Source organism: Sparus aurata, chromosome 22, assembly GCF_900880675.1.
Source record: "Sparus aurata chromosome 22, fSpaAur1.1, whole genome shotgun sequence".
Classification (NCBI taxonomy): Eukaryota; Metazoa; Chordata; class Actinopteri; order Spariformes; family Sparidae; genus Sparus; species Sparus aurata.
Genome location: NC_044208.1, coordinates 15,962,077 through 15,980,801, shown reverse-complemented (window position 1 = coordinate 15,980,801; position 18,725 = coordinate 15,962,077). Strand labels below are relative to the sequence as shown.

The 18,725-nt window shown below is 40.7% G+C and overlaps 1 protein-coding gene across 1 annotated transcript in view; it reads right to left on the bottom strand.

Moving 5' to 3' along the window:
- enpp1 (ectonucleotide pyrophosphatase/phosphodiesterase 1) overlaps window positions 1–4,799 on the bottom strand; it is a 37,265-nt gene extending 32,466 nt beyond the window's left edge. Inside the window, exons 1-2 of the mRNA XM_030405802.1 lie at window positions 4,604–4,799; window positions 396–468 (exon numbers count right to left, since the gene is read on the bottom strand). Coding sequence (XP_030261662.1) covers window positions 396–468; window positions 4,604–4,735 — 205 coding nt within the window. The 5' untranslated portion in view covers window positions 4,736–4,799. The remainder of the gene's footprint in view (window positions 1–395; window positions 469–4,603) is intronic.
- Window positions 4,800–18,725: the final 13,926 nt, after the last annotated feature.

The window sequence follows — 18,725 nt, the reverse complement described above, 5'->3', positions numbered from 1 at the left end:
CACATCATGTAGATCTGATAGTGAATGAGTTTATGTGAAGTTTGAAAACAAGTGGGCACATTGAGTTCTGCGATTTTTACAATTCCCCCAAAAAGATGATATTTGACGCCTTCAACATTGATTACGATCTAAATCTGTCAGATCACCAAACACTGTGCGTGCATGAGAGAACAACAACATGGGAACCCGCTCATCAAAACGTTGCTCTTTTGTGATACAAATGGTCAAAAACTACTTTAGGTTTGCTAAAAGATACTGTAACTCTGTACAACACTCGTATAGCTGGTGACTGTGGTGTGTTCAAGGTGTGGAAAAATGATCAAAAACATGTTATAGCTGTTAAATCAAACGGACAATGAAATCTTTAAATCATCGTTAAAGTCATCATTGCCTACCGCTCTCATCTTTGCTCTTTCTCAGCGACAACGCCACAGTCAGGATGAGCACCAGCAAGCACAGCAGCAGAACCTTAAAACAGAGAACAGCTGTCAGGATGTTTGTTGGGGAGACTCAAGATAACAGTACATAAATCACATGTTGTTAACAAACATTACGGGAGATGTTTAAATTTACCTCTTGGTGAACAGAAGATAAAGCAAACAACTACGTCAAGCACTCTCAGTTGAACAATGATCAACAATGTTCAGTGCTGTTCACATGACCAACCACCATTTTGCCTGATAGCTGTCAGAAACCTTATGTAAGTGAAAACCAAGCAAAAATAATCAAATTTCAACATTTCATTTTGAATGATATTGTGGTAAAAATGGTCTTGGCTAAAGCTTCTCCTACTTGCTCTCTAGACAAAGTCAAGTGTCAGCTGCATGCCTTATAACCATAACACAAACACACTGTGACAGACTTCTGGCCCCTAGAGAGAAGCCATAAACCAGGGTATTCTGCATTTCATAAACACCTCGTCAATCACAACAGAAGGTTTTCTGTTAAGTGACTACATGACAGAAAAAAATTATTCAATCCAAGCCAGTAGCTATGGTTTTAGTGCTGGCAATGTCTGTTGTCCACTTTGGTCCAGACTGAAATATCTTAAGCTAGCTGGTCAAAATTTCACTTACAGAGAGAAAAATTTCAAATTTAGTCAGTGGTTTTGGCTCAAATATTTGTACAGATATTCACGGTCCTCAGATGATGAATTGTTAAAATTTTAACTCATCTAGTACTTTATCATACACCTAAAAATTCCCATTCCCATAATCATCAGCTGGTAATTAGCATTAGCTTTTTATTGTGATTTGTTCATCTTGGGGGTCTAATCCCACTGTGACATCACCCATTGGTTTGTGGTCGACAGTTTTGAAGCCTTGAGGCTGACATTATGGCCCTGGTTTTTTTGAAGCCAGAAGTGACCATATTTGGCTGAGAGCGTGGATCTGGGGAAGATTTCCTGAATGGATATGACTGAGAACCTGAGGACTTGTCAATCACAAGGTAGCCACACTGTTAAGCTTTAACATCCAACAACTCTAAATGAGACTATATTTACCCAATGACCATCATGATGTGTTTAAGAAGACTTGAAACTCAAGTGAGAAGTAAAGTAATTTTCTCATAAGCTTACAAACACTCAGACTTCTTTTTGAAACCAGTGGAGTTGCCACCTGCTGGCCATTAGAAAGACGTTTAATACGGGAAAAAGGTCTTACAGTGCTGAGTGAGCTGTTATTTATTTCCTTAACCCTGCCCACCCGGTGTAATCTAATCCTTTCCACCTTCCCCCATAGACCATCTCCAACTGTCCAAATGTTGGTCTTGGCCCTCTGTAATTTAAAAGTTAAAGGTGGACGAAGGCCTAGCTGCTCCTTGATATGCTGCTCGGATCATATCTCCCTATCTGTTTGTAATTAGAGGGGCGTTTCAAAGTAGTCTGAATACGTATATTTAGAAAAGGGAGTGTACAGTTGTCATATTGCTGCTGCTTATTTTGAAGTCCCTGCAACACCCACATCAGGCCTGCAGAGGTTATAATGGTCGTTAAATTAGTGTGAAGCTGAAAATCAAGAGATGTCAGTTGACACAGTTTACAACATGTCAATGCTGTACCATGATTTGTGTAAAGGGAGTGTTTTTTCTTTTCTTTTCTTTTCTTTTCTCCCTTTAACCATCTTGTGATCTCTCAGGATATGTGTTTGGACCACTTGCTCTGGAAATGGATTCTTATATGCTAACACATCACATGATGTGGACATCAACCACTGAGAGCAATGGTTTAAGCACGAGTTCCTAGAAATATATTAACTTACTCAGCAAAAAAAAAAAAAAAAAAGATGCTATTTTTCCAGTTTTTGACCTTTGTCTGCTGCAAGCAAGCCACTTCCTCAAAGTGTTATCCCAATGTACCTCAACAAGTCAGAAGTGATGGAATATAAAAACTCCTTTTTTCCAATGCAGAAGATCTTTTCACTGTTCCGTTTCCAAAACTTTAAATTATGCACCTAAATAAACAAGTTACGTCGGATATTTTACAACCCCCTGACTCATAGTTTCACGCTGCAGTCCTTCAATTTAAATCATTTTAAAAGCTGCAGTTGTGTGCAGTTAGCCTCAGCAGCAGGTTCGTGGGAATCCTCACCCACAAGTAATCCATTGAGTGCTATTCACATACACAAGAATTCCTAGACTGGTATGAAAATATGCTGCTCTGTGCGCGTAGTGTCTGGGTATGTGTGCACTTACTCTCTCCAGCTATAGGTGAGCGGAGAGAGACAGAAAGAGAGAGACCTGGACTGGCTCCCGTTGGGAAAGACGTAGTCTTTGTGGGTTGTAAAAGTAAACTGTCTGTCTGGTGGAAACCTGCACGTCTGACTCCAAAACACACTATGACATTAAGCATACTCTATATTGTTATGATCAGATTGCTGGGAGTCAAGATCAAAATGTACAACAAAGTCCACATGAAAATTTTTTTCTTCAAGTCAGTGCTTGTCAGAAAAACTACTCAATCACCCACATGTTAGAGCAAAAATAGCCCTGCTTTTCGTCTGAAAAAGGATGTTGCAATCATCCTTTTGCAAGACCTTGAATTAGACTGCAGTGTATCAAGTACAGTAAATAACACAATCACAAACAGATGTATGGTGGCTGATGGACGATAGGACGGAGAGTATTGTTGTCTAGACTTTGCTTGGCACTGATTAAATACACATGTGGCAGACTGCAACCAAATCACTGCTTCTTGTGGCTTTAGCTGGAGTTTGCTAGTAAATAGTCTGAAAGGTGTGTTTACCGTAGCATGATTTCCTATCTGTACAGTTTATACCTGAGGTAGATTAGTGGGTGCATACAGTACTTCTCTTAAAATGTGATATTTGGCTACATGTATAAATCTATTTTAATCTTTTACTGTAAAAATCCAACATAACCCTCACCACAGCTGCATGAAACCAGTACTTAATACACATTAAAGCATTTTTCTTTGCAATTCTTTCAATTATGGTTTTGCTAGAAAAGTAAAGCCCCAAATGTATCACAGATTTAGTTTGTGGTATATGTGTGGTTTGTCCCAATGCCTTAAGGAGTTACGAACAACAAAAGCTGCTGTTGCTTGTTGGTCTTTCTCTCTTGTGACAAAAATACAATTCTGAGGAATAAAAACAAAACTGTCGTTCTGGTTGCCAAGTAGAGTCTCATCCTGGTTGTAAGAGAGATAGAGGAAGTAAGTGAAAGGGCTTGTTGTTTGTTCATGAACAGCCCTTTCAGCCGATTGAAACCCAAAAGCAGCACTGTTTGTTGTGTAAAGAGGAATACTGGGGAATATTTGGGGTTTTGAATTGTTGGTCACACAATGGGAGCTATCTGATGGTTACACCTTGTCCTATGGGATGATGTGATCAGCCGGTTTCATTGTTTTCCCTGCTGTTAAACTCTATCCAGTGCCTGTGTCTTTCCCTTGCATCCTCTCAAACATCAAGATTAAATGTCTGAAATAGGATCTACAGTAAAACAAGTTGCTGTAACAACCTCTCTCTCTGACTCTCTTACTCTTTTGGATCACAATCAACACCATGATCTCAAAAGTCCAGTCCTGCTTCATACCAACAACTGCAGTCAATCCCCACATGTAGAAACACTTCTGGCTTCTAGCACTGGAGTGAAAACTTTCTGTTTCCACTTTCACTGGCAGCACACTGGCTGTCTGGGATGTTTGACAGCAGGGTATTAATCACGCTGAGAGGTAACAGTGCAGAAACTCTTCTCGTCTGAGTTGCCATCTCACTCATTTTGCTTGAAAAGTCGTTTATGGACTAATTAACCAATTGTTTCAGGCATAAACTCAGCATGTAAGGGACTTCGTGGACACATTTCTAGTTTACAGACATATAAAAGATCTGCAGTTACATTTCAAAGCCTTATAAAGATACAGCCGATAATAATGACATTTAGGTGACTTTATAAGGTCAGACTCACTATAAATGTAGACTTTTACAGGAATGTTAGACCAGTTTTTGATTATGGCTCAAGATCCTCCAACTTGTGTCAGCTTGCACTTTTTAAAAAACATTTTCAACAAAAAAGTGAAAGTAAATAACACCACGTCCGTGTAGAGAAGGGCTGCGCGGTCAGGCAGAGGTGAATTAAAACGTACCCCAGTAATGATTTTACAGTTATTCCTCTTCTTCCCCCGGTCAGCTTGTCTTCCTTGGCTCTCCATCTCTGATGCCCCGAATAAAGACGCAGCCTGTTCAGCGGAGCGTTGCTCTCCTTTGGCTGAGTCCATGCTGCCGCTGCTGCCGCTGCTGAGCGCAAGATACAAACTCCTGCAGCGCTTTCTAGGAGGGAGGGAGTGTCAGGCCGAGAGGGGAGGGCGAGGCGTATACACCGTGATATGCACCGCCTTGTTCCCAGGCGTCTCCAACTTTACGAGCGGCAGCAGCAGCAGCAGCAGCATGTGATTGATCTGGGGGAGGCTGCTGATTAGAGAAAGCAGAGCCGACCTCAACAGTCTGCTATTTTCCAACGAAGTCCAGTAAATCTCACCCTTGGCCACTTCAGAAAGGAGTTGGGGCTTAAATTGAAACAAACTGGCAAACTCATAGCGGAGGTGTGTGTTTACACATGCCTTAATCAAGTCTAATTTTTCAGACAAGCTGTTGAGGAACTTTAATAATATAAAGACTTCCTGTATGTTGCCTGAGTGCTGCCGCCATCTGGTGTCCAGACTGTAGCGGTGCGCTGGACCAGAAGTTTAGTCCCATTTAGAAAGAAATCATCCGAATAAAGCACATTGAGAGGTTTTGATTTTGAGTGTAACATTACTAAATCAACAACATTTTTTTTTTGCTTGAAATACTAACAGTGTTCAGTGTTATTGATGGAGCGTTAGCACAAGGAAGCTAATAGGCTAACTATTACCAATTACTGTAAACTAGCTAAATTCAGGGCTGACGTTAATTCGCAAACTGTTCATCAATTGTAACGTTAATAGAGACTGCCACAGCAACAGTAAAAATAAATAAACAACCTCTGAATTGCCTGTTTCGTCTGACCAACTTTTCAAAACCCAAATATGAGCCTGTTTGTTATTTGGCTATTGAGCGAGCTAGTAGTCATGGCTAACATTAACGTTAGCATCAAATAAGACCTTAAAAATAGCCTATCCTATAGCTAATTACGTCATCACATTTGAAAAGTGAACCAGTGAATGTTTGCTGGAAAAAATTACTTACCTATGTGATATCTTCTGAACAGATGTTAGTTGAAATATAAAACCCAGGGTCCTGAACTTTTCCCTTGCTGGAGTTCCAAAACTTGAACTTGATGATGGGGCCAAGGACTAATATCAAACAGTTCTAAGCTGCAAAAAGACAATAGGATCCCAAGATTCCTTCACCTAATTTGGTTGTCACTTTGCTCGCCATGCTCAAATAGTGAGAAAAAAAAAAAAAAGTTAGTAATTTGGATAACTATGTAAAGAGTATTTTTACCTCACAAAAATGAGACAGCATTAACATTATTTAGAATTATATTTTTGATATTTATTTGCAGGAAAAACATCTGGTGTGGGTATGATTACTAGACTAGATGTGTTGCAATTGGCCTAGCTATATCGTAAGGCTGAGCAATATGGCTATGTAAAATAGAGAGAAAATGATATTGTGAGTTATCTAATATAGTGATATATAATCATTATTTTATTTTTCAACATGTGGATATTGCACTTGGCAATATTGCAATTTTGATGATATATTCATTAGTTATGCAGCCCTGGTATATCTCTTGAAATTTCGTAAATATCCTTGAGTTTAAAAAAATTAGGCCAGTGAGCTACTTAGCTTAGGTTAAACAAGTTGCCTATCTCTATGCCTCCAAACTCTACCAGGCAACATATCAAGCGCGTAGGACAGTTTATAGGCCTACAGACACAGCCACATACATTATCACAGGTTATTTGTTAAATGTCAAGTTGACATGACAAACGACATTGCAGCACACTGAAAGTGGCATTCACTAAAGTGAAATTTAAGGACGAGTCATAAATAAATAAATAAGTCAGTTCTGAATGAAGCTTTGCAGTTGAGCTCCATGTACATACATCTCATCTGATACAAGAAAGGTTAAGTTTGACTTCATCCATTTTCAAATATAGCCTACCTTTTTTCTGAGTAGTCCTGCAAATGTTTATTTAGATTAAACAAAATTCTGAAGCCATGTGAGCAGCTTTGTTTCTGTACTGTTTGTTGCTCTAGCTTGACCCCTTTTATCAAATAACGCAATCACACTGGAATTTCTGTGGGTCCCTTCCAGCTGTGTGTACCCCCAGTAACAACAGCACTAAGTCAACTTTTAAATTATTGGCCGCGGTGATGTTCTCAGTGCATCAACCCACAGTTTACCTTCGTCCACCATGTTTTAGTGTCACATGACCTCAATAAATTGTGTTTTAGGAACTTTAGTGGGTATTAAAAATCTGTACATGCTGTATTAAAGCATCCACAAGATGGTGATGCTGTAGCGCTGTTATAAGGATGTGACTGCCTTCCTTGTGGTTGGGATACTTTACTGAATCCAAAAGAAGTGCTATTAATATAACATAATGCTGCTTCTGATCTCTGACAGCTTTATCACAGCCATATTTCAGCTCTGTGAGGTCCAGGTTTCCTTCACATCCAGTCGTTTCCTGTGGTGTGATAATGGAGATCACATGTGGCGGGAACCCCCTGACCTCTGACCTCTGCCTGGCCATGCACTCATAAACAGCCCGGAGTTAACTGTTCTCGCTGCTGTTAGTCTTTGTCTCCCTGTGAGTGTGTGTGTGTGTGTGTATAAATCTCTGTGAATACTGTGTGTGAGTTCCTGAATATGAAAGTTTCATGTTATCTTTTTGGGCTACAAGGGTGTTTGTGCATGTTTGTGTGTTGCTTGTGGTTCCAGTGACTGTGTGACGCTGTGTTTGTGTGTGTGCCCTGCTCAGTGAACTACATATCTCTCAGCAGATTGTCTCCCTACAGCTGTCCCCAACCCAGCTGGACTTCACAATTTGACCTTTAATGTTGACCTGCACATGTAGCACTTACTGTCCTCAGCACATGTCCCTCCTCGGCTTCTTACAGTCAAGAAACACTTTTCACAAGTCTGCCCTAATCCTCGGGCCGGTTAAATCATTGGAAATGCGCCAGAGGGATGTTGAGCTTCAAAGCATTTTCAGTCCTATGGAAAGATATTCCATTCTGGTCTTCTTAGGATTGGAAATGTGAACTCAGTATATGCATTTTATTATTTCAAAGAATCAACACAACAAGTAGAAAAAGAATAGTGTATACATTGTAGAGGGAAAATATGTTTTATGAAGCTAAGACTCTGGCTGCCCCTACACAGTTTCTCCAAAGGAGCCTCAAAGTCATGATGAAACATTATTTATTTCCCCAGATTACATGATAGAGTCACATATATAGTATATTCTTCTTCAGCCTGGTACAACACTTTATTGACAATATAGCTATTAGAGATACCATACTTATATCCAGAAAAAACATTAAAATATACAGTTTCAGTGGTTGCAGTGTTGAGCATAATTTTACACACAGTTTATTGTGACTGACTGATGTATGTTGGCCATTAACATCAGCCATATTGGCCTATCACAGATGTATCAGTATTGTTTTATATGTTGCCTGATATGAGCTGATATTACAATTTTTTTTGTTGCAATTAAAATGTAGAAAAAGAGACTTGGGCTAATTTATAACTACTAAATTCCCAGTGAGTTCACTGTTTCATTACGCTAATGTCATTCTAGACAACAACATTAATGATTAGACTAACTATCCCACCTCTCTTACACATTTTTGTCTCAAGTGTTCTTTCATCACATTTTAAAGAATCATTGCAACATATTTGTGTTTATTAGCCAATGTATCTGGATGGGTTTCGCCCCAGAATTAACTTTAGGCTTTAATGCATGGATAGTGAGGAAAAGAATCTGGTGTATTTATGTGACTGGTAACTATGGGTGAGGTATGCGCTCTACTGAGTACAATTCTACTTTATTTACTGTATAGTCTGCAACAGGTCCAATATTCATCAGATCCTAAACTCAAAGTTGAAGCATTCTCTCATCAGCAACAAGTGAGAGCAACAAGTGTTACATATTTATCAGTTCAACTGTCTGTGCCGTCTTGAATCTGGTGCTCTGAAATCAATTTGGTGTCACCGTTGGAACAATTCAACCCCCCCCACAACACTTGGAGTGAAATGCAGAGTCTTGAACCCAGAATGAGCTGTGACTTATGAATAACACATCGAGGAAGGGCAGCAGTACATGTGCTTAAAGAATTCATCAGCTGACAGTCATAGGCACATCTTCCCCAAGAGATTTTCTGTAGGCGCTTGTAAATCTGCCATGAATTATTAATTCGACATAACACAGTCCTCAGCACATTATATTGAAAGCCCCCGTCTCCCTCAGACATATCTGTCACTGACTACCTGTCAACAGAGATTTACAGTAGAGCTAAATGTCTTCACTCTGCTGCCTGCTATTGTTGTCGTCCTGAAATAATGAGCACCTTTCAAAACTTCTGATAAACACTCACCCACGACAGGAAAATAAAATAAGGCTGCCCGCCCACTGACTCTGTGTATATATGTTGGCTTTACTTTATTGTTTTTGAGTCTTATTGAGCTCTTAGGATGACAGCATTTGGCAGCAAAACAGTAAGACATTCATGTTTTTGACACGTAAAAAATAGGTTTGTCGTATTTGTAAATCTGACCTGTATGGTTTCATCAATATATTCCATACAGGTACTGGACTGTATAATGGGAGAACTAGTCACCCCCCACTGACAAAAGCTTGCTCGCTCCTACATCAGTCTGTTCAAGAACATAATGGGGGAGTGAATTCTGGTGGATGCTGCTTACAGCTTCACGATGACATATTATTCTTGCTAATGATGCTGAGATATGCTGAGGTTGCATTTGTCAGTTAAAAAAGGCCTCTGGACGTTGTCAAAGATGCTCTTTTATAACTGTGAGAAATAGCTCATTGAATCTCTGTTTTATCAGACAGTTTGCTGCCAAAATGAGATCACATGTTTGTGTGTTTTATCGTTTGCCATGCTTCATTATTAAGCATCAAGTATCTTGTTTATGTATTTTATGTTATACAGAGTTTCACTGACATATTTTATATGAAGACAAAAAAACTTGCTGCTCTGTGAGGCTGCCCTTAACCACACAGGTACTTTGAGCTAATGCTAATGTCATCATGCTAACATGCTCAAATAACAGTTTTTGGATACCTTACTCAAAGGTGCATTATGTAAGAGCTTAAGTTGATAACATTCAAAAATGAACTAAAATGATCAACAGAATGAGTCGACGTAACAATTATACGTTATAATGTCTTTGAGTTGTGTTGCAGAGATATCTACTCAAGTTAGCATGCTAACCACCTAACCCTGGCCTGTCCTGGTCACAAGCTCCTGTGTTAGCAGTGTAAACACCAACACTCCTCTGGCGCACCCAGCTGCCAGTCCGGACCACTAGATGGACAGCTAACCGAACTAACTAGCTAACAGCAGCTACACTTAGCGGTGACTGCAAGGAAATGCTACCACTTGTTTGTTTTGAGAATGACTTTGTCAAATCTTACATGTTACATATAACAGCGAAAAAGACACGTTTTCAAACCCCAACCTTAGCTAACCTCATGTATTAACAGTTAGCGCTGCTGTCGCAAAGACAAAAATTCTGTCTGGAACAAAGGTGTAAACTGGCTGATTGACATTGCCATCCAAAGAGCCATGGTATTAGCTTGGCTGACAACCACAGGAGAGGAGTGAGCTGTCTTAAAATTTGACAGTGTTGAAACACAAAGCTGGTCATGCTGATACACAGGTAGATAAGAAGGCATTAGATTCGGACACACTACTTCAAAAAAGATTAAAAACCTTCAGTACACTTGCCTTGCGCAGTGTTTTCTTGCTTTGGACTGGAAAGAAAATCGTGAGAGGTGAATGTCACTAGAGCTTTCTGTCTCTGTGCTAGATATATTTTGAGAAATGTACTCTAGTGCATAGAGAGCAGCAAGACACTAAGTCCTGACAGTGCACAGTGACAGTACACCCAGACAGTGGTGTGCCAACATCTCTCTAAATGTATCTGTGCAGGAGTTATAGTCAGTGTCTACACCTATAAACATTTGCAGGTCGGGATTAAATTCTATCATGCGGCCTGCCGACCCTGATCAGGAAACATGTAACCTTTTCTTATTTTTTATTTTGTCTTGCAGTCAGACTCTGTGTTCTTTTTCTTAGTACAGCTTCTTCAGTCCTCTGTCTTCTGAACCTGAACCTGGGTTACGGCAAGTTCCTCCATCCCATCAGCCATCAGGAAGCAACAGAGGCTTTAAAGTCACATGGGGGTTGTAAGGCAGGAACAAAATGTGTTATTATTATTCTTGAAGAAACATTTTTGTTGAAATAACATTTTTTCGATGCAATATCAGGTGTAGTTTTGAGCTTGTGACACAACTTTTTTTGCCATGAGGGGGATAAGGACAACAGTACAATCGATAGAGTGACTCACTCACACAGTCCCGCAGTGCATGTGGAATAATAAAAGGTAAAGAATGTGTAAAAAGACTGACAGGCAGCCCGTGGGAAGAGAGGATCAAAGAATCCCTCTAAAGACAAAGCGAGCATCAAACACACAGGTTAATACAGATTTAGAACTGTATTCTGATGACACCTGAAGTGTTTCTGCATTGCACTTACCAAACACCCCTTGTCCATCTTCTCACTTGGGTTCTATTGATGAAATGTGTGGCTGGTATGGCCACAGTTTAGCATATATCTTTTGTCTTTTGAATGCCAACCACCCCACAGTTTTCTCTGCCATTGAAAAATGAAGGAATCATCAAACCTTAAAAGAAGTTGGCACGTCATTGTGCATGAGAAGGAACCACTGAGGGTGAACTTTTAAATGTCATTCAGGAAAATGTGGAAATGGTTACTGAGTCAGCTGACTGTAAAGGGTTTTCTGAAATCCAGCAAAACGTTGGAAACATTGACAAAATGAATCCAAAGTTGAGCGGTTGACATCTGGTACCCCTTAAAGGTCAGCACGACAAGACAGTTATTAACAAAAATGAAAATTAACCTCTATCTGAGAAAACATCTAAATGAGAGTGAACATTTTTGTTAGCATGAAATATAAATGAGCTGAGAGAAGCCCTAACCAACAGCCAGCCAGACGGACGGAAGGACGGACAGTCTCATGTCCAGTCAACGGGAAGCTCAGCTGGAAATCTAAGGAGCTGCTAAGTGTCTAATTACGACATGCGAGATGTGTCACTCAGCGGGACGCGGCACTGCAGCTATAACCCCAAGTTTAGTCTCTCAGTCATTACCATTCATCAATATTAGAGGGGAGCCAGCTGATCAAACGCTGTAGCCTCAGAGTACCTCATGGGGTGGTGAAAAGATTATGTCACACTCACTCGTGCATTTACTCAGTTCATGTCATTAAACGGAGCTTTTGTAGGCTACAACTTTGAATGCAGAAAAAAAAATCAAGAACAGCGTCCTTAATTGTCCTAAACTGTAACTGGACATTACTATAAGAGAATGGCTGTAAAATGGTAATTTTCATATGTAAATCTAATCAGTATTAAAATATTCTTAAAACAAATGGCTAAAGATCATAAAAAGTTCATATGGTTTGCTTTAAAACTCACCAACCAACCCAGAGCACAGTGTGTGTATGGTTTCCTGTGATAAGTTATGCTGTTCTCTTGAGAAATCACCTTATTATTTTATGAGGTAATGAGAAATTTACCACTTATCATGAGAAAATGAGTTAATTTACTTGTGATGAATGCATAAAATAAAGAATGACCGGCTGTCTTTAGCTTCCGTACTGAAGAGCTCCTCATTTGATTTATAAATATATTCCTGGTATTTTGCGTGCCAATTATCCATATTGAGTCACTGTGCATCAATAACTCAGAGCCGATACGTGACCTTTCACACTTCAGGTTTAATGAGGGTCATGCTGTCAATGTTTATTGTCGATCTATGGGGAGAAAAGCTGGTGAAAGGGTTTGCAATCACTGCTGAAATATTCACGCGAAGGGACAAGTGTTATGTAATATCACATCAGACATGTGACTGTGTTAATCAGAGTGGATGGTGGTAATGCAGGCAGCAGGGATTACTCGTTAGGAAGGACAGGGAGAGAGACATACTGTGGGCTGACGGGTCAGTGTTTGAACAGACGTGGACGTATCCTTGATTGTGATTTGTAAAGCAAAATTGAGCACTGAAAATGTTTTGCTTTGAATTGTCTTCAGTGATTATTAACTACATACTATGTGTATTTGGGTTTTGGACTGCTGGATAAAACAAGACATTTGAAGGCATCACCTGAGGCTTTTGGCATTTTTCACAATTTCCTGACATCTGTGAGAGAAAAAATTCTTCAGATTAACTAATAATGAAAACTATCACAACAAATCAAAGATTAGACCTCAATAAGTTTTTTTTGTCTGCATATACCATAGCATGCAACTGTATCAGCTTCAGTGGCACCAATTGAGCCTAATGTATGCTATTGCTAATATGAGTATAAATAACGTCCTGTTAAAAGGTGCTCTATGTAAGAATTAGCCACCTAACAAATCCATACTCCAAATGACTCCAAACATAGCCACTAACTGCTGCTCACTGTAACTGCTGTTAGCTACTGAGCTCTGTTAAGTGTGCAGATAGCGAGTGATCCTATTAGCTGACTCTGCCTAGACTGGGAGCTCAGAGCAGCGGGGGGAGTGTTGGTGTTATTTACTCTCAGGCTGTCATCTTTTGAGGTACAAAGTGGCTAGTGGCTAGCTGGTTAGCAGGCTAACTTCAGTAGATATTGATGTAACCCAATACATAGATGTCCCTGACATGACGTCAACGCTGTTATTTCGTCAGATTTGGCTGATCACTTTAGTCAATTTTTGAATGTTTGAAATGCAAATTCTTCCATGTCTCACCTTAAACATGGAAAACATTGGTTCTGCTTAAGTGCTGGGACGCTCAGGAAATCACAACTGATGTTAAATATAATGGGGGCTAGGAATAAGATGGATACATATCGAAATATTTCAGTGTTGAACAACCATTTTTGTGATGTTTACAAGTTTGGAATTGGCCTTAGCTCTATTGACACCTATTCATCAACTCACCTGCCGAATCAACTAGCCCTGAAAATGGATGCTGCTGGAGCGTCGGGCCCATACCCGGCAACAGGAGCCGCGAGGTCTATGCCACGACGAGTAGGAGGGCCGCCGTGGTGAGCACGGAAGCCTAGGGCGCAGGCCCGGGTGGAGCTGCCGCGGGTGCAGATCTTGGTGGTAGTAGCAAATATTCAAACAAGAACTTTGAAGGACTAGGTGGAGAAGGGTTCCATGTGAACAGCAGTTGAACATGGGTCAGTCGGTCCTAAGAGATGGGCGAACGCCGTTCGGGGGGGTGGGGCGATGGCCTACGTTGCCCCCGGCCGATCGAAAGGGAGTCGGGTTCAGATCCCTGAATCTGGAGTGGCGCAGATAGGCGCCGTGAGGCGTCCAGTGCGGTAACGCAAACGATCCCGGAGAAGCTGGCGAGCTAATAGATATTACATACACATGTAACTTCTATATTACCTCCCCAGTAAAGGTTCAATTATGATTAACAGATAACATTTGCTTTATAGTTTTCAGTGTATTTGTTCAAGTATGAGGAGGGGAAAGTGATATTATCAGAAAGCCTGTCAGACAAAGCAATCAATCTTGAAATTACCCAATTTCATGCTTAATGATTTCAGGTCTGACCTGAGTCGCACAGTCCAGTGGAACAACTCAGAATATAACCCATACCAAAATGCCCAACGGTCAGAGGTGAAGTCCCATGAACCAGAACCTTCAGGTTACCGCTCTGACTGCTCTCCTACTTTCCCAGTTCTAAAAAAAGAAAAAATCCACAACATCAACAGTCCGCCATCCTCTCCTCCTGATGACAGGGCAGGTGTATCGCACTCACTGGGGTGCTGAAGCTAATAAATAGATTCACCTCTAATTGGAGGAATGTTCAGAATAATTATCAAATGACAGCAGGAGCAGCAGAAGAGTCATGGAGGCAGAGCAAATGATGGGAAAATGAAAGACTTTAATTGAATGTCAGCAGGATGCTGCAGGCCACGTTGAACCTCGTGTAATGAGATGTAGGCAGCTGAAGGGCACTCCTCCCAGGATGCTTTGCTGGTGGGGAAGCGGCGAGGGTGCAGACTGGGGGTGGGGGGGTTTGGGATGGCTCCTGTCTCCCTGGCATTAATGATGATGTCCTCTTATCATTATGTAATAAGCTCTCCAGCGATATTCAGTCAGCCTTGTGCACCCCAAGAGCGCGAGGGCTAACATGTGTAGCCAGCATGCTAGCTCTGTGCGTGTGCGTGTGAGTATATGTACACATTTATGTTGGTTATAGAAATGAGTTATTTTTGCCTGGATGGTCTCAAAATCAATGTTCATCATTTCTTCATGCGGTATGGATTTTTCTTTTACCTCTGAGCTTTTCAGTTTGCTGGTGAAGTATTAATAAGAGTGAACTGGGAATTTGTGAATGGGACAGTCATGACGGAACATGTCACAAAAGGGGCCGATCAATTTTCAGTCACAGGTTTGAAGATGCTGAATTAATCCGCAGAATAGATTTTACCTACAGAGGCAAAGCAACATTTTATTCTCTTCATCAACTCATGAGTGTCTTGGATAGACACAATATCCCAAATTTACCTCAAAGGTTTTTACAGTCAGTACAATGCTCTCTATCCATTTGGCTCAGATAAAGAAAAACATCTTTTAGGACAGATGGACACGAAATAGATGCCTTGCAGAATATATACCACAAACTTAGGTCCATTTGGGGCGTTGAATGCTCCGGGTTCACTGTGTGTCAGTTGTTTTGTGGGAATCTGATGGTGAGAATACACGTCACGAAATTATAAAATCAATGGAAATGATAACAGCCTTGTAGCCATGTGTGTATTTTCTAGCTTTTAGGTCCAGTCTTGAAGATACTTGTCCGTTAATTCTTTAGTCTTTAAGTCTTTAATTTGTCAGACTGTTGATAAATGTAATGAACCAATACATTCTTTAGTTCATGAAAACTCCATGTTTTCCACAGAGCCCAATGTGACATCATCAATTAGTTTTTTTTATGTCCAAATCTTAAATGTTTTTAATTTATGATGATACAAAAAAGTGAATTTTATATTATGAACGTCTTTTTCACCTGTGCCTTAAAATTTCCACATGTGGAAAAAAAAAAACACGGCACAATTGCCATAATGTGGCCAATGGCATAATGTCACAGGTAAACTGGACATTTGGCGACAAGAGGTTGGCTTTTTTCATTTGACTTTTAAACCTGCAAGAATAAAACGATGTCTTGTGTGAAATGGAAATTTTTACAAGTGAGTAGAATTTCCACATGTTGAAAGAATCATTTATCATCTTTCTGGGGAAAGATTGGGGGACAAAGCTCATTTCTGTGGGTTCAATAGAGCCGCTATACAGGTTAATGAGGCCATGTTGATGCAAACTTACTGTGCTTTAAGCATCCGTCCCAAACAGGCAGGGAAAGGTCTTGTAGAGTAAAGATAAGTTTACTAACTTTGCTGTGAGGTCTTGCTTCTTCTTCCAGCTCAGTCGGAGTCACATGTGGTTCCGGGTGACCGGCCATGTACTTCCTAAACTTTCCCCCTGAGTGCCTTTTTATCTGAGTGTCTTTGCATATCACAGGAGACACATTTCGAAGAGTACGTCATCAAACTGAAGGCCCGCACATGTGAGGGCGGATGAATCACGGCGAACTCCCAGTTTGAAGATGCACGGCAAACAGTGTGACATGTATTTTGTTTGCCGGGTTCTCCTGCACACTCGACTCAGCTTTAGAGATCACAAAACGTAAATGCCATTTTGCTGTGTCGCATAATTTACAGTGTGAAGCCTGGAGTCATTAAAAATGAATGTTGAAGTTTTCAGACACCCATTCTAAAGCACCAGAGTATAAATTAAACAACTAAATCAATATCTAACCTACTTACTTTTCCCCCGTGTGATAGTGACGAGTGGGAACTTTAGTTATGCAGCGGTGTACTTTTTGGAGGTTTTCGTTCTGAACACCCACGAGGTTCAAAGTACATCAAAGCTCTGACTTCTTTGTGGACTTTGCAGCCTCTCCAAAATCGCAGTAATGAGGGTCCAGGCTCGATCCCCAGCTCAAAACCGCCGGAGGTCAGAGCAGCACTGCCACCGGAAAATTTTGTCTGATGGGTCAGTGGTTGCAGAAAGTCCTCGGGCTCACGAGGATGTATTGGTGATTTTTTTTTACTGATTATTGGTGGATATGCAGAGAGCAGAGCAGCCTGCAGCCAAAGCCCTGCAGACGAGACTTATTTCAGATCGCTGGATTCATAACACACACACACACACACACACACACACACACACCTGCAAAAAGAAACACCATAGTGAACACCTTTTGTGTCTGTTCTGTCTCTCCAGTGCAGGTCGGTTCTCATGACATTAAGGCTAGTTAGGGCGTCACCATTGTTAGCACATGTGTACATATGTAACTGTAAAAATCATGAAGGTTGATATTCTTGATATTCTATTTTCTATTTTATTGTCTGTGTGTCTGAAGCCTGATTGCAGCTTATTTCCTTGTGCCATAGAGCTCCACTGTTGTCCAGACTATCAAAAACCAAAAGAGATTAACCTCATCATTGCACTGGGTGGCATGTTCCCTCTTCATAATGAATGACCTGACCCAGGATTACCAGGAGAAAATGGAGAGATGGACAGAGAATGAAGGTCGTGACAGTTTTGAGTGACTGCCATCTGCTTTCTGTTACCTCAGCTCCGCCCCCCGCTCCACCTCTTTGCCGGTTTATGGATTGGTATGCAAAATGGCAGCAGTTGGAGCCACCACACTGAGCTTCAACTACAGCTCTTCAGAGACCTTTGGGTGACATTATGAACACTACATCTACAGTCATGGATGAAAGTATTGGCACCCCTGGAACTTTTCCAGAAAATGCACTATTTCTCACAGAAAAGTGTTGCACGTACAAATGTTTTGGTATACACATGTTTATTTCCTTTAAGTGCATTGGGACAACACAAAAAAGCAGAAGAAAAAAGCCAAATTTGACATCATTTTATATAAAACTCAAAAATTGGGTTGTACAAAGTCATTGGAGCCCTCAACTTAATATTTGGTTGCACACCCTTTGGAGAACATAACTGAAACCAATTGCTTCCTATAACCATCAACAAGTTTCCTACACCTCTCAACTGGAATTTTGGACTACTCCTCTTTTGCAAACTGCTCCAGGTCTCTCAGATTTGAAGGGTGCCTTCTCGCAACAGCAATTTTGAGATCTTTCGAAAGGTGTTGGAAAGATCTCAAAATTGCTGGCCACTTCGGAATTCTCCAGCGCTTTGTCTCCAACCATTTCTGGGTGCTTTGTGAGGTATGTTTTGGGTCATTGTCCTGCTGGAACACCCATGACCTCTGACGCAGACCCAGCTTTCTGACACTTGCTAAAAAGCTCTAAGGAATGAAATTTTGACATCATTTTACACAAAACTCCAAAAATCGACTGGACAAAATCATTGGAACCCTATTAAAACTGTGGGTGAATAATTTAATTTCAAGCATGTGATCTTCGTTTAAACTCACCTGTGGCAAGTAACAGGTGCTGGCAATATAGAAATCGAAACTGAGGCCAGTTAGATTGTATAAAAATTGACTCAACCTTTGCATTGTGTGCCTGTGTGTGCCACACCAAGCATGGAGGACAGAAAGAAAAGCCGAGAATTGTCTGAGGACTTAAGAAGCAAAATTGTGGAAAAATATCAACAATCTCAAGGTTACAAGTCAATCTCCAAAGATCTTGTAACTGATGATAGTTCGATTGGTGGACAAACAGCCTCAGTCAAGTTCCACACAAATTCAGGCTGTCCTGCAGACTCAGGGTGCAAAGGTGTCAGCTCAAACCATAAATTGTCATCTGAATGAGATGAAGCACTATGGCAGGAGACCGAGTAGAACCCCACTTCTGACACAGAAGCATAAAAAAGCCAGACTGCAGTTTGCAAGAACATACCTGAGTGAGCCTCAATCCTTCTGGGAGTATGTTTTGTGGATGGATGAGACTAAGGTAGAGCTTTTAAGCAA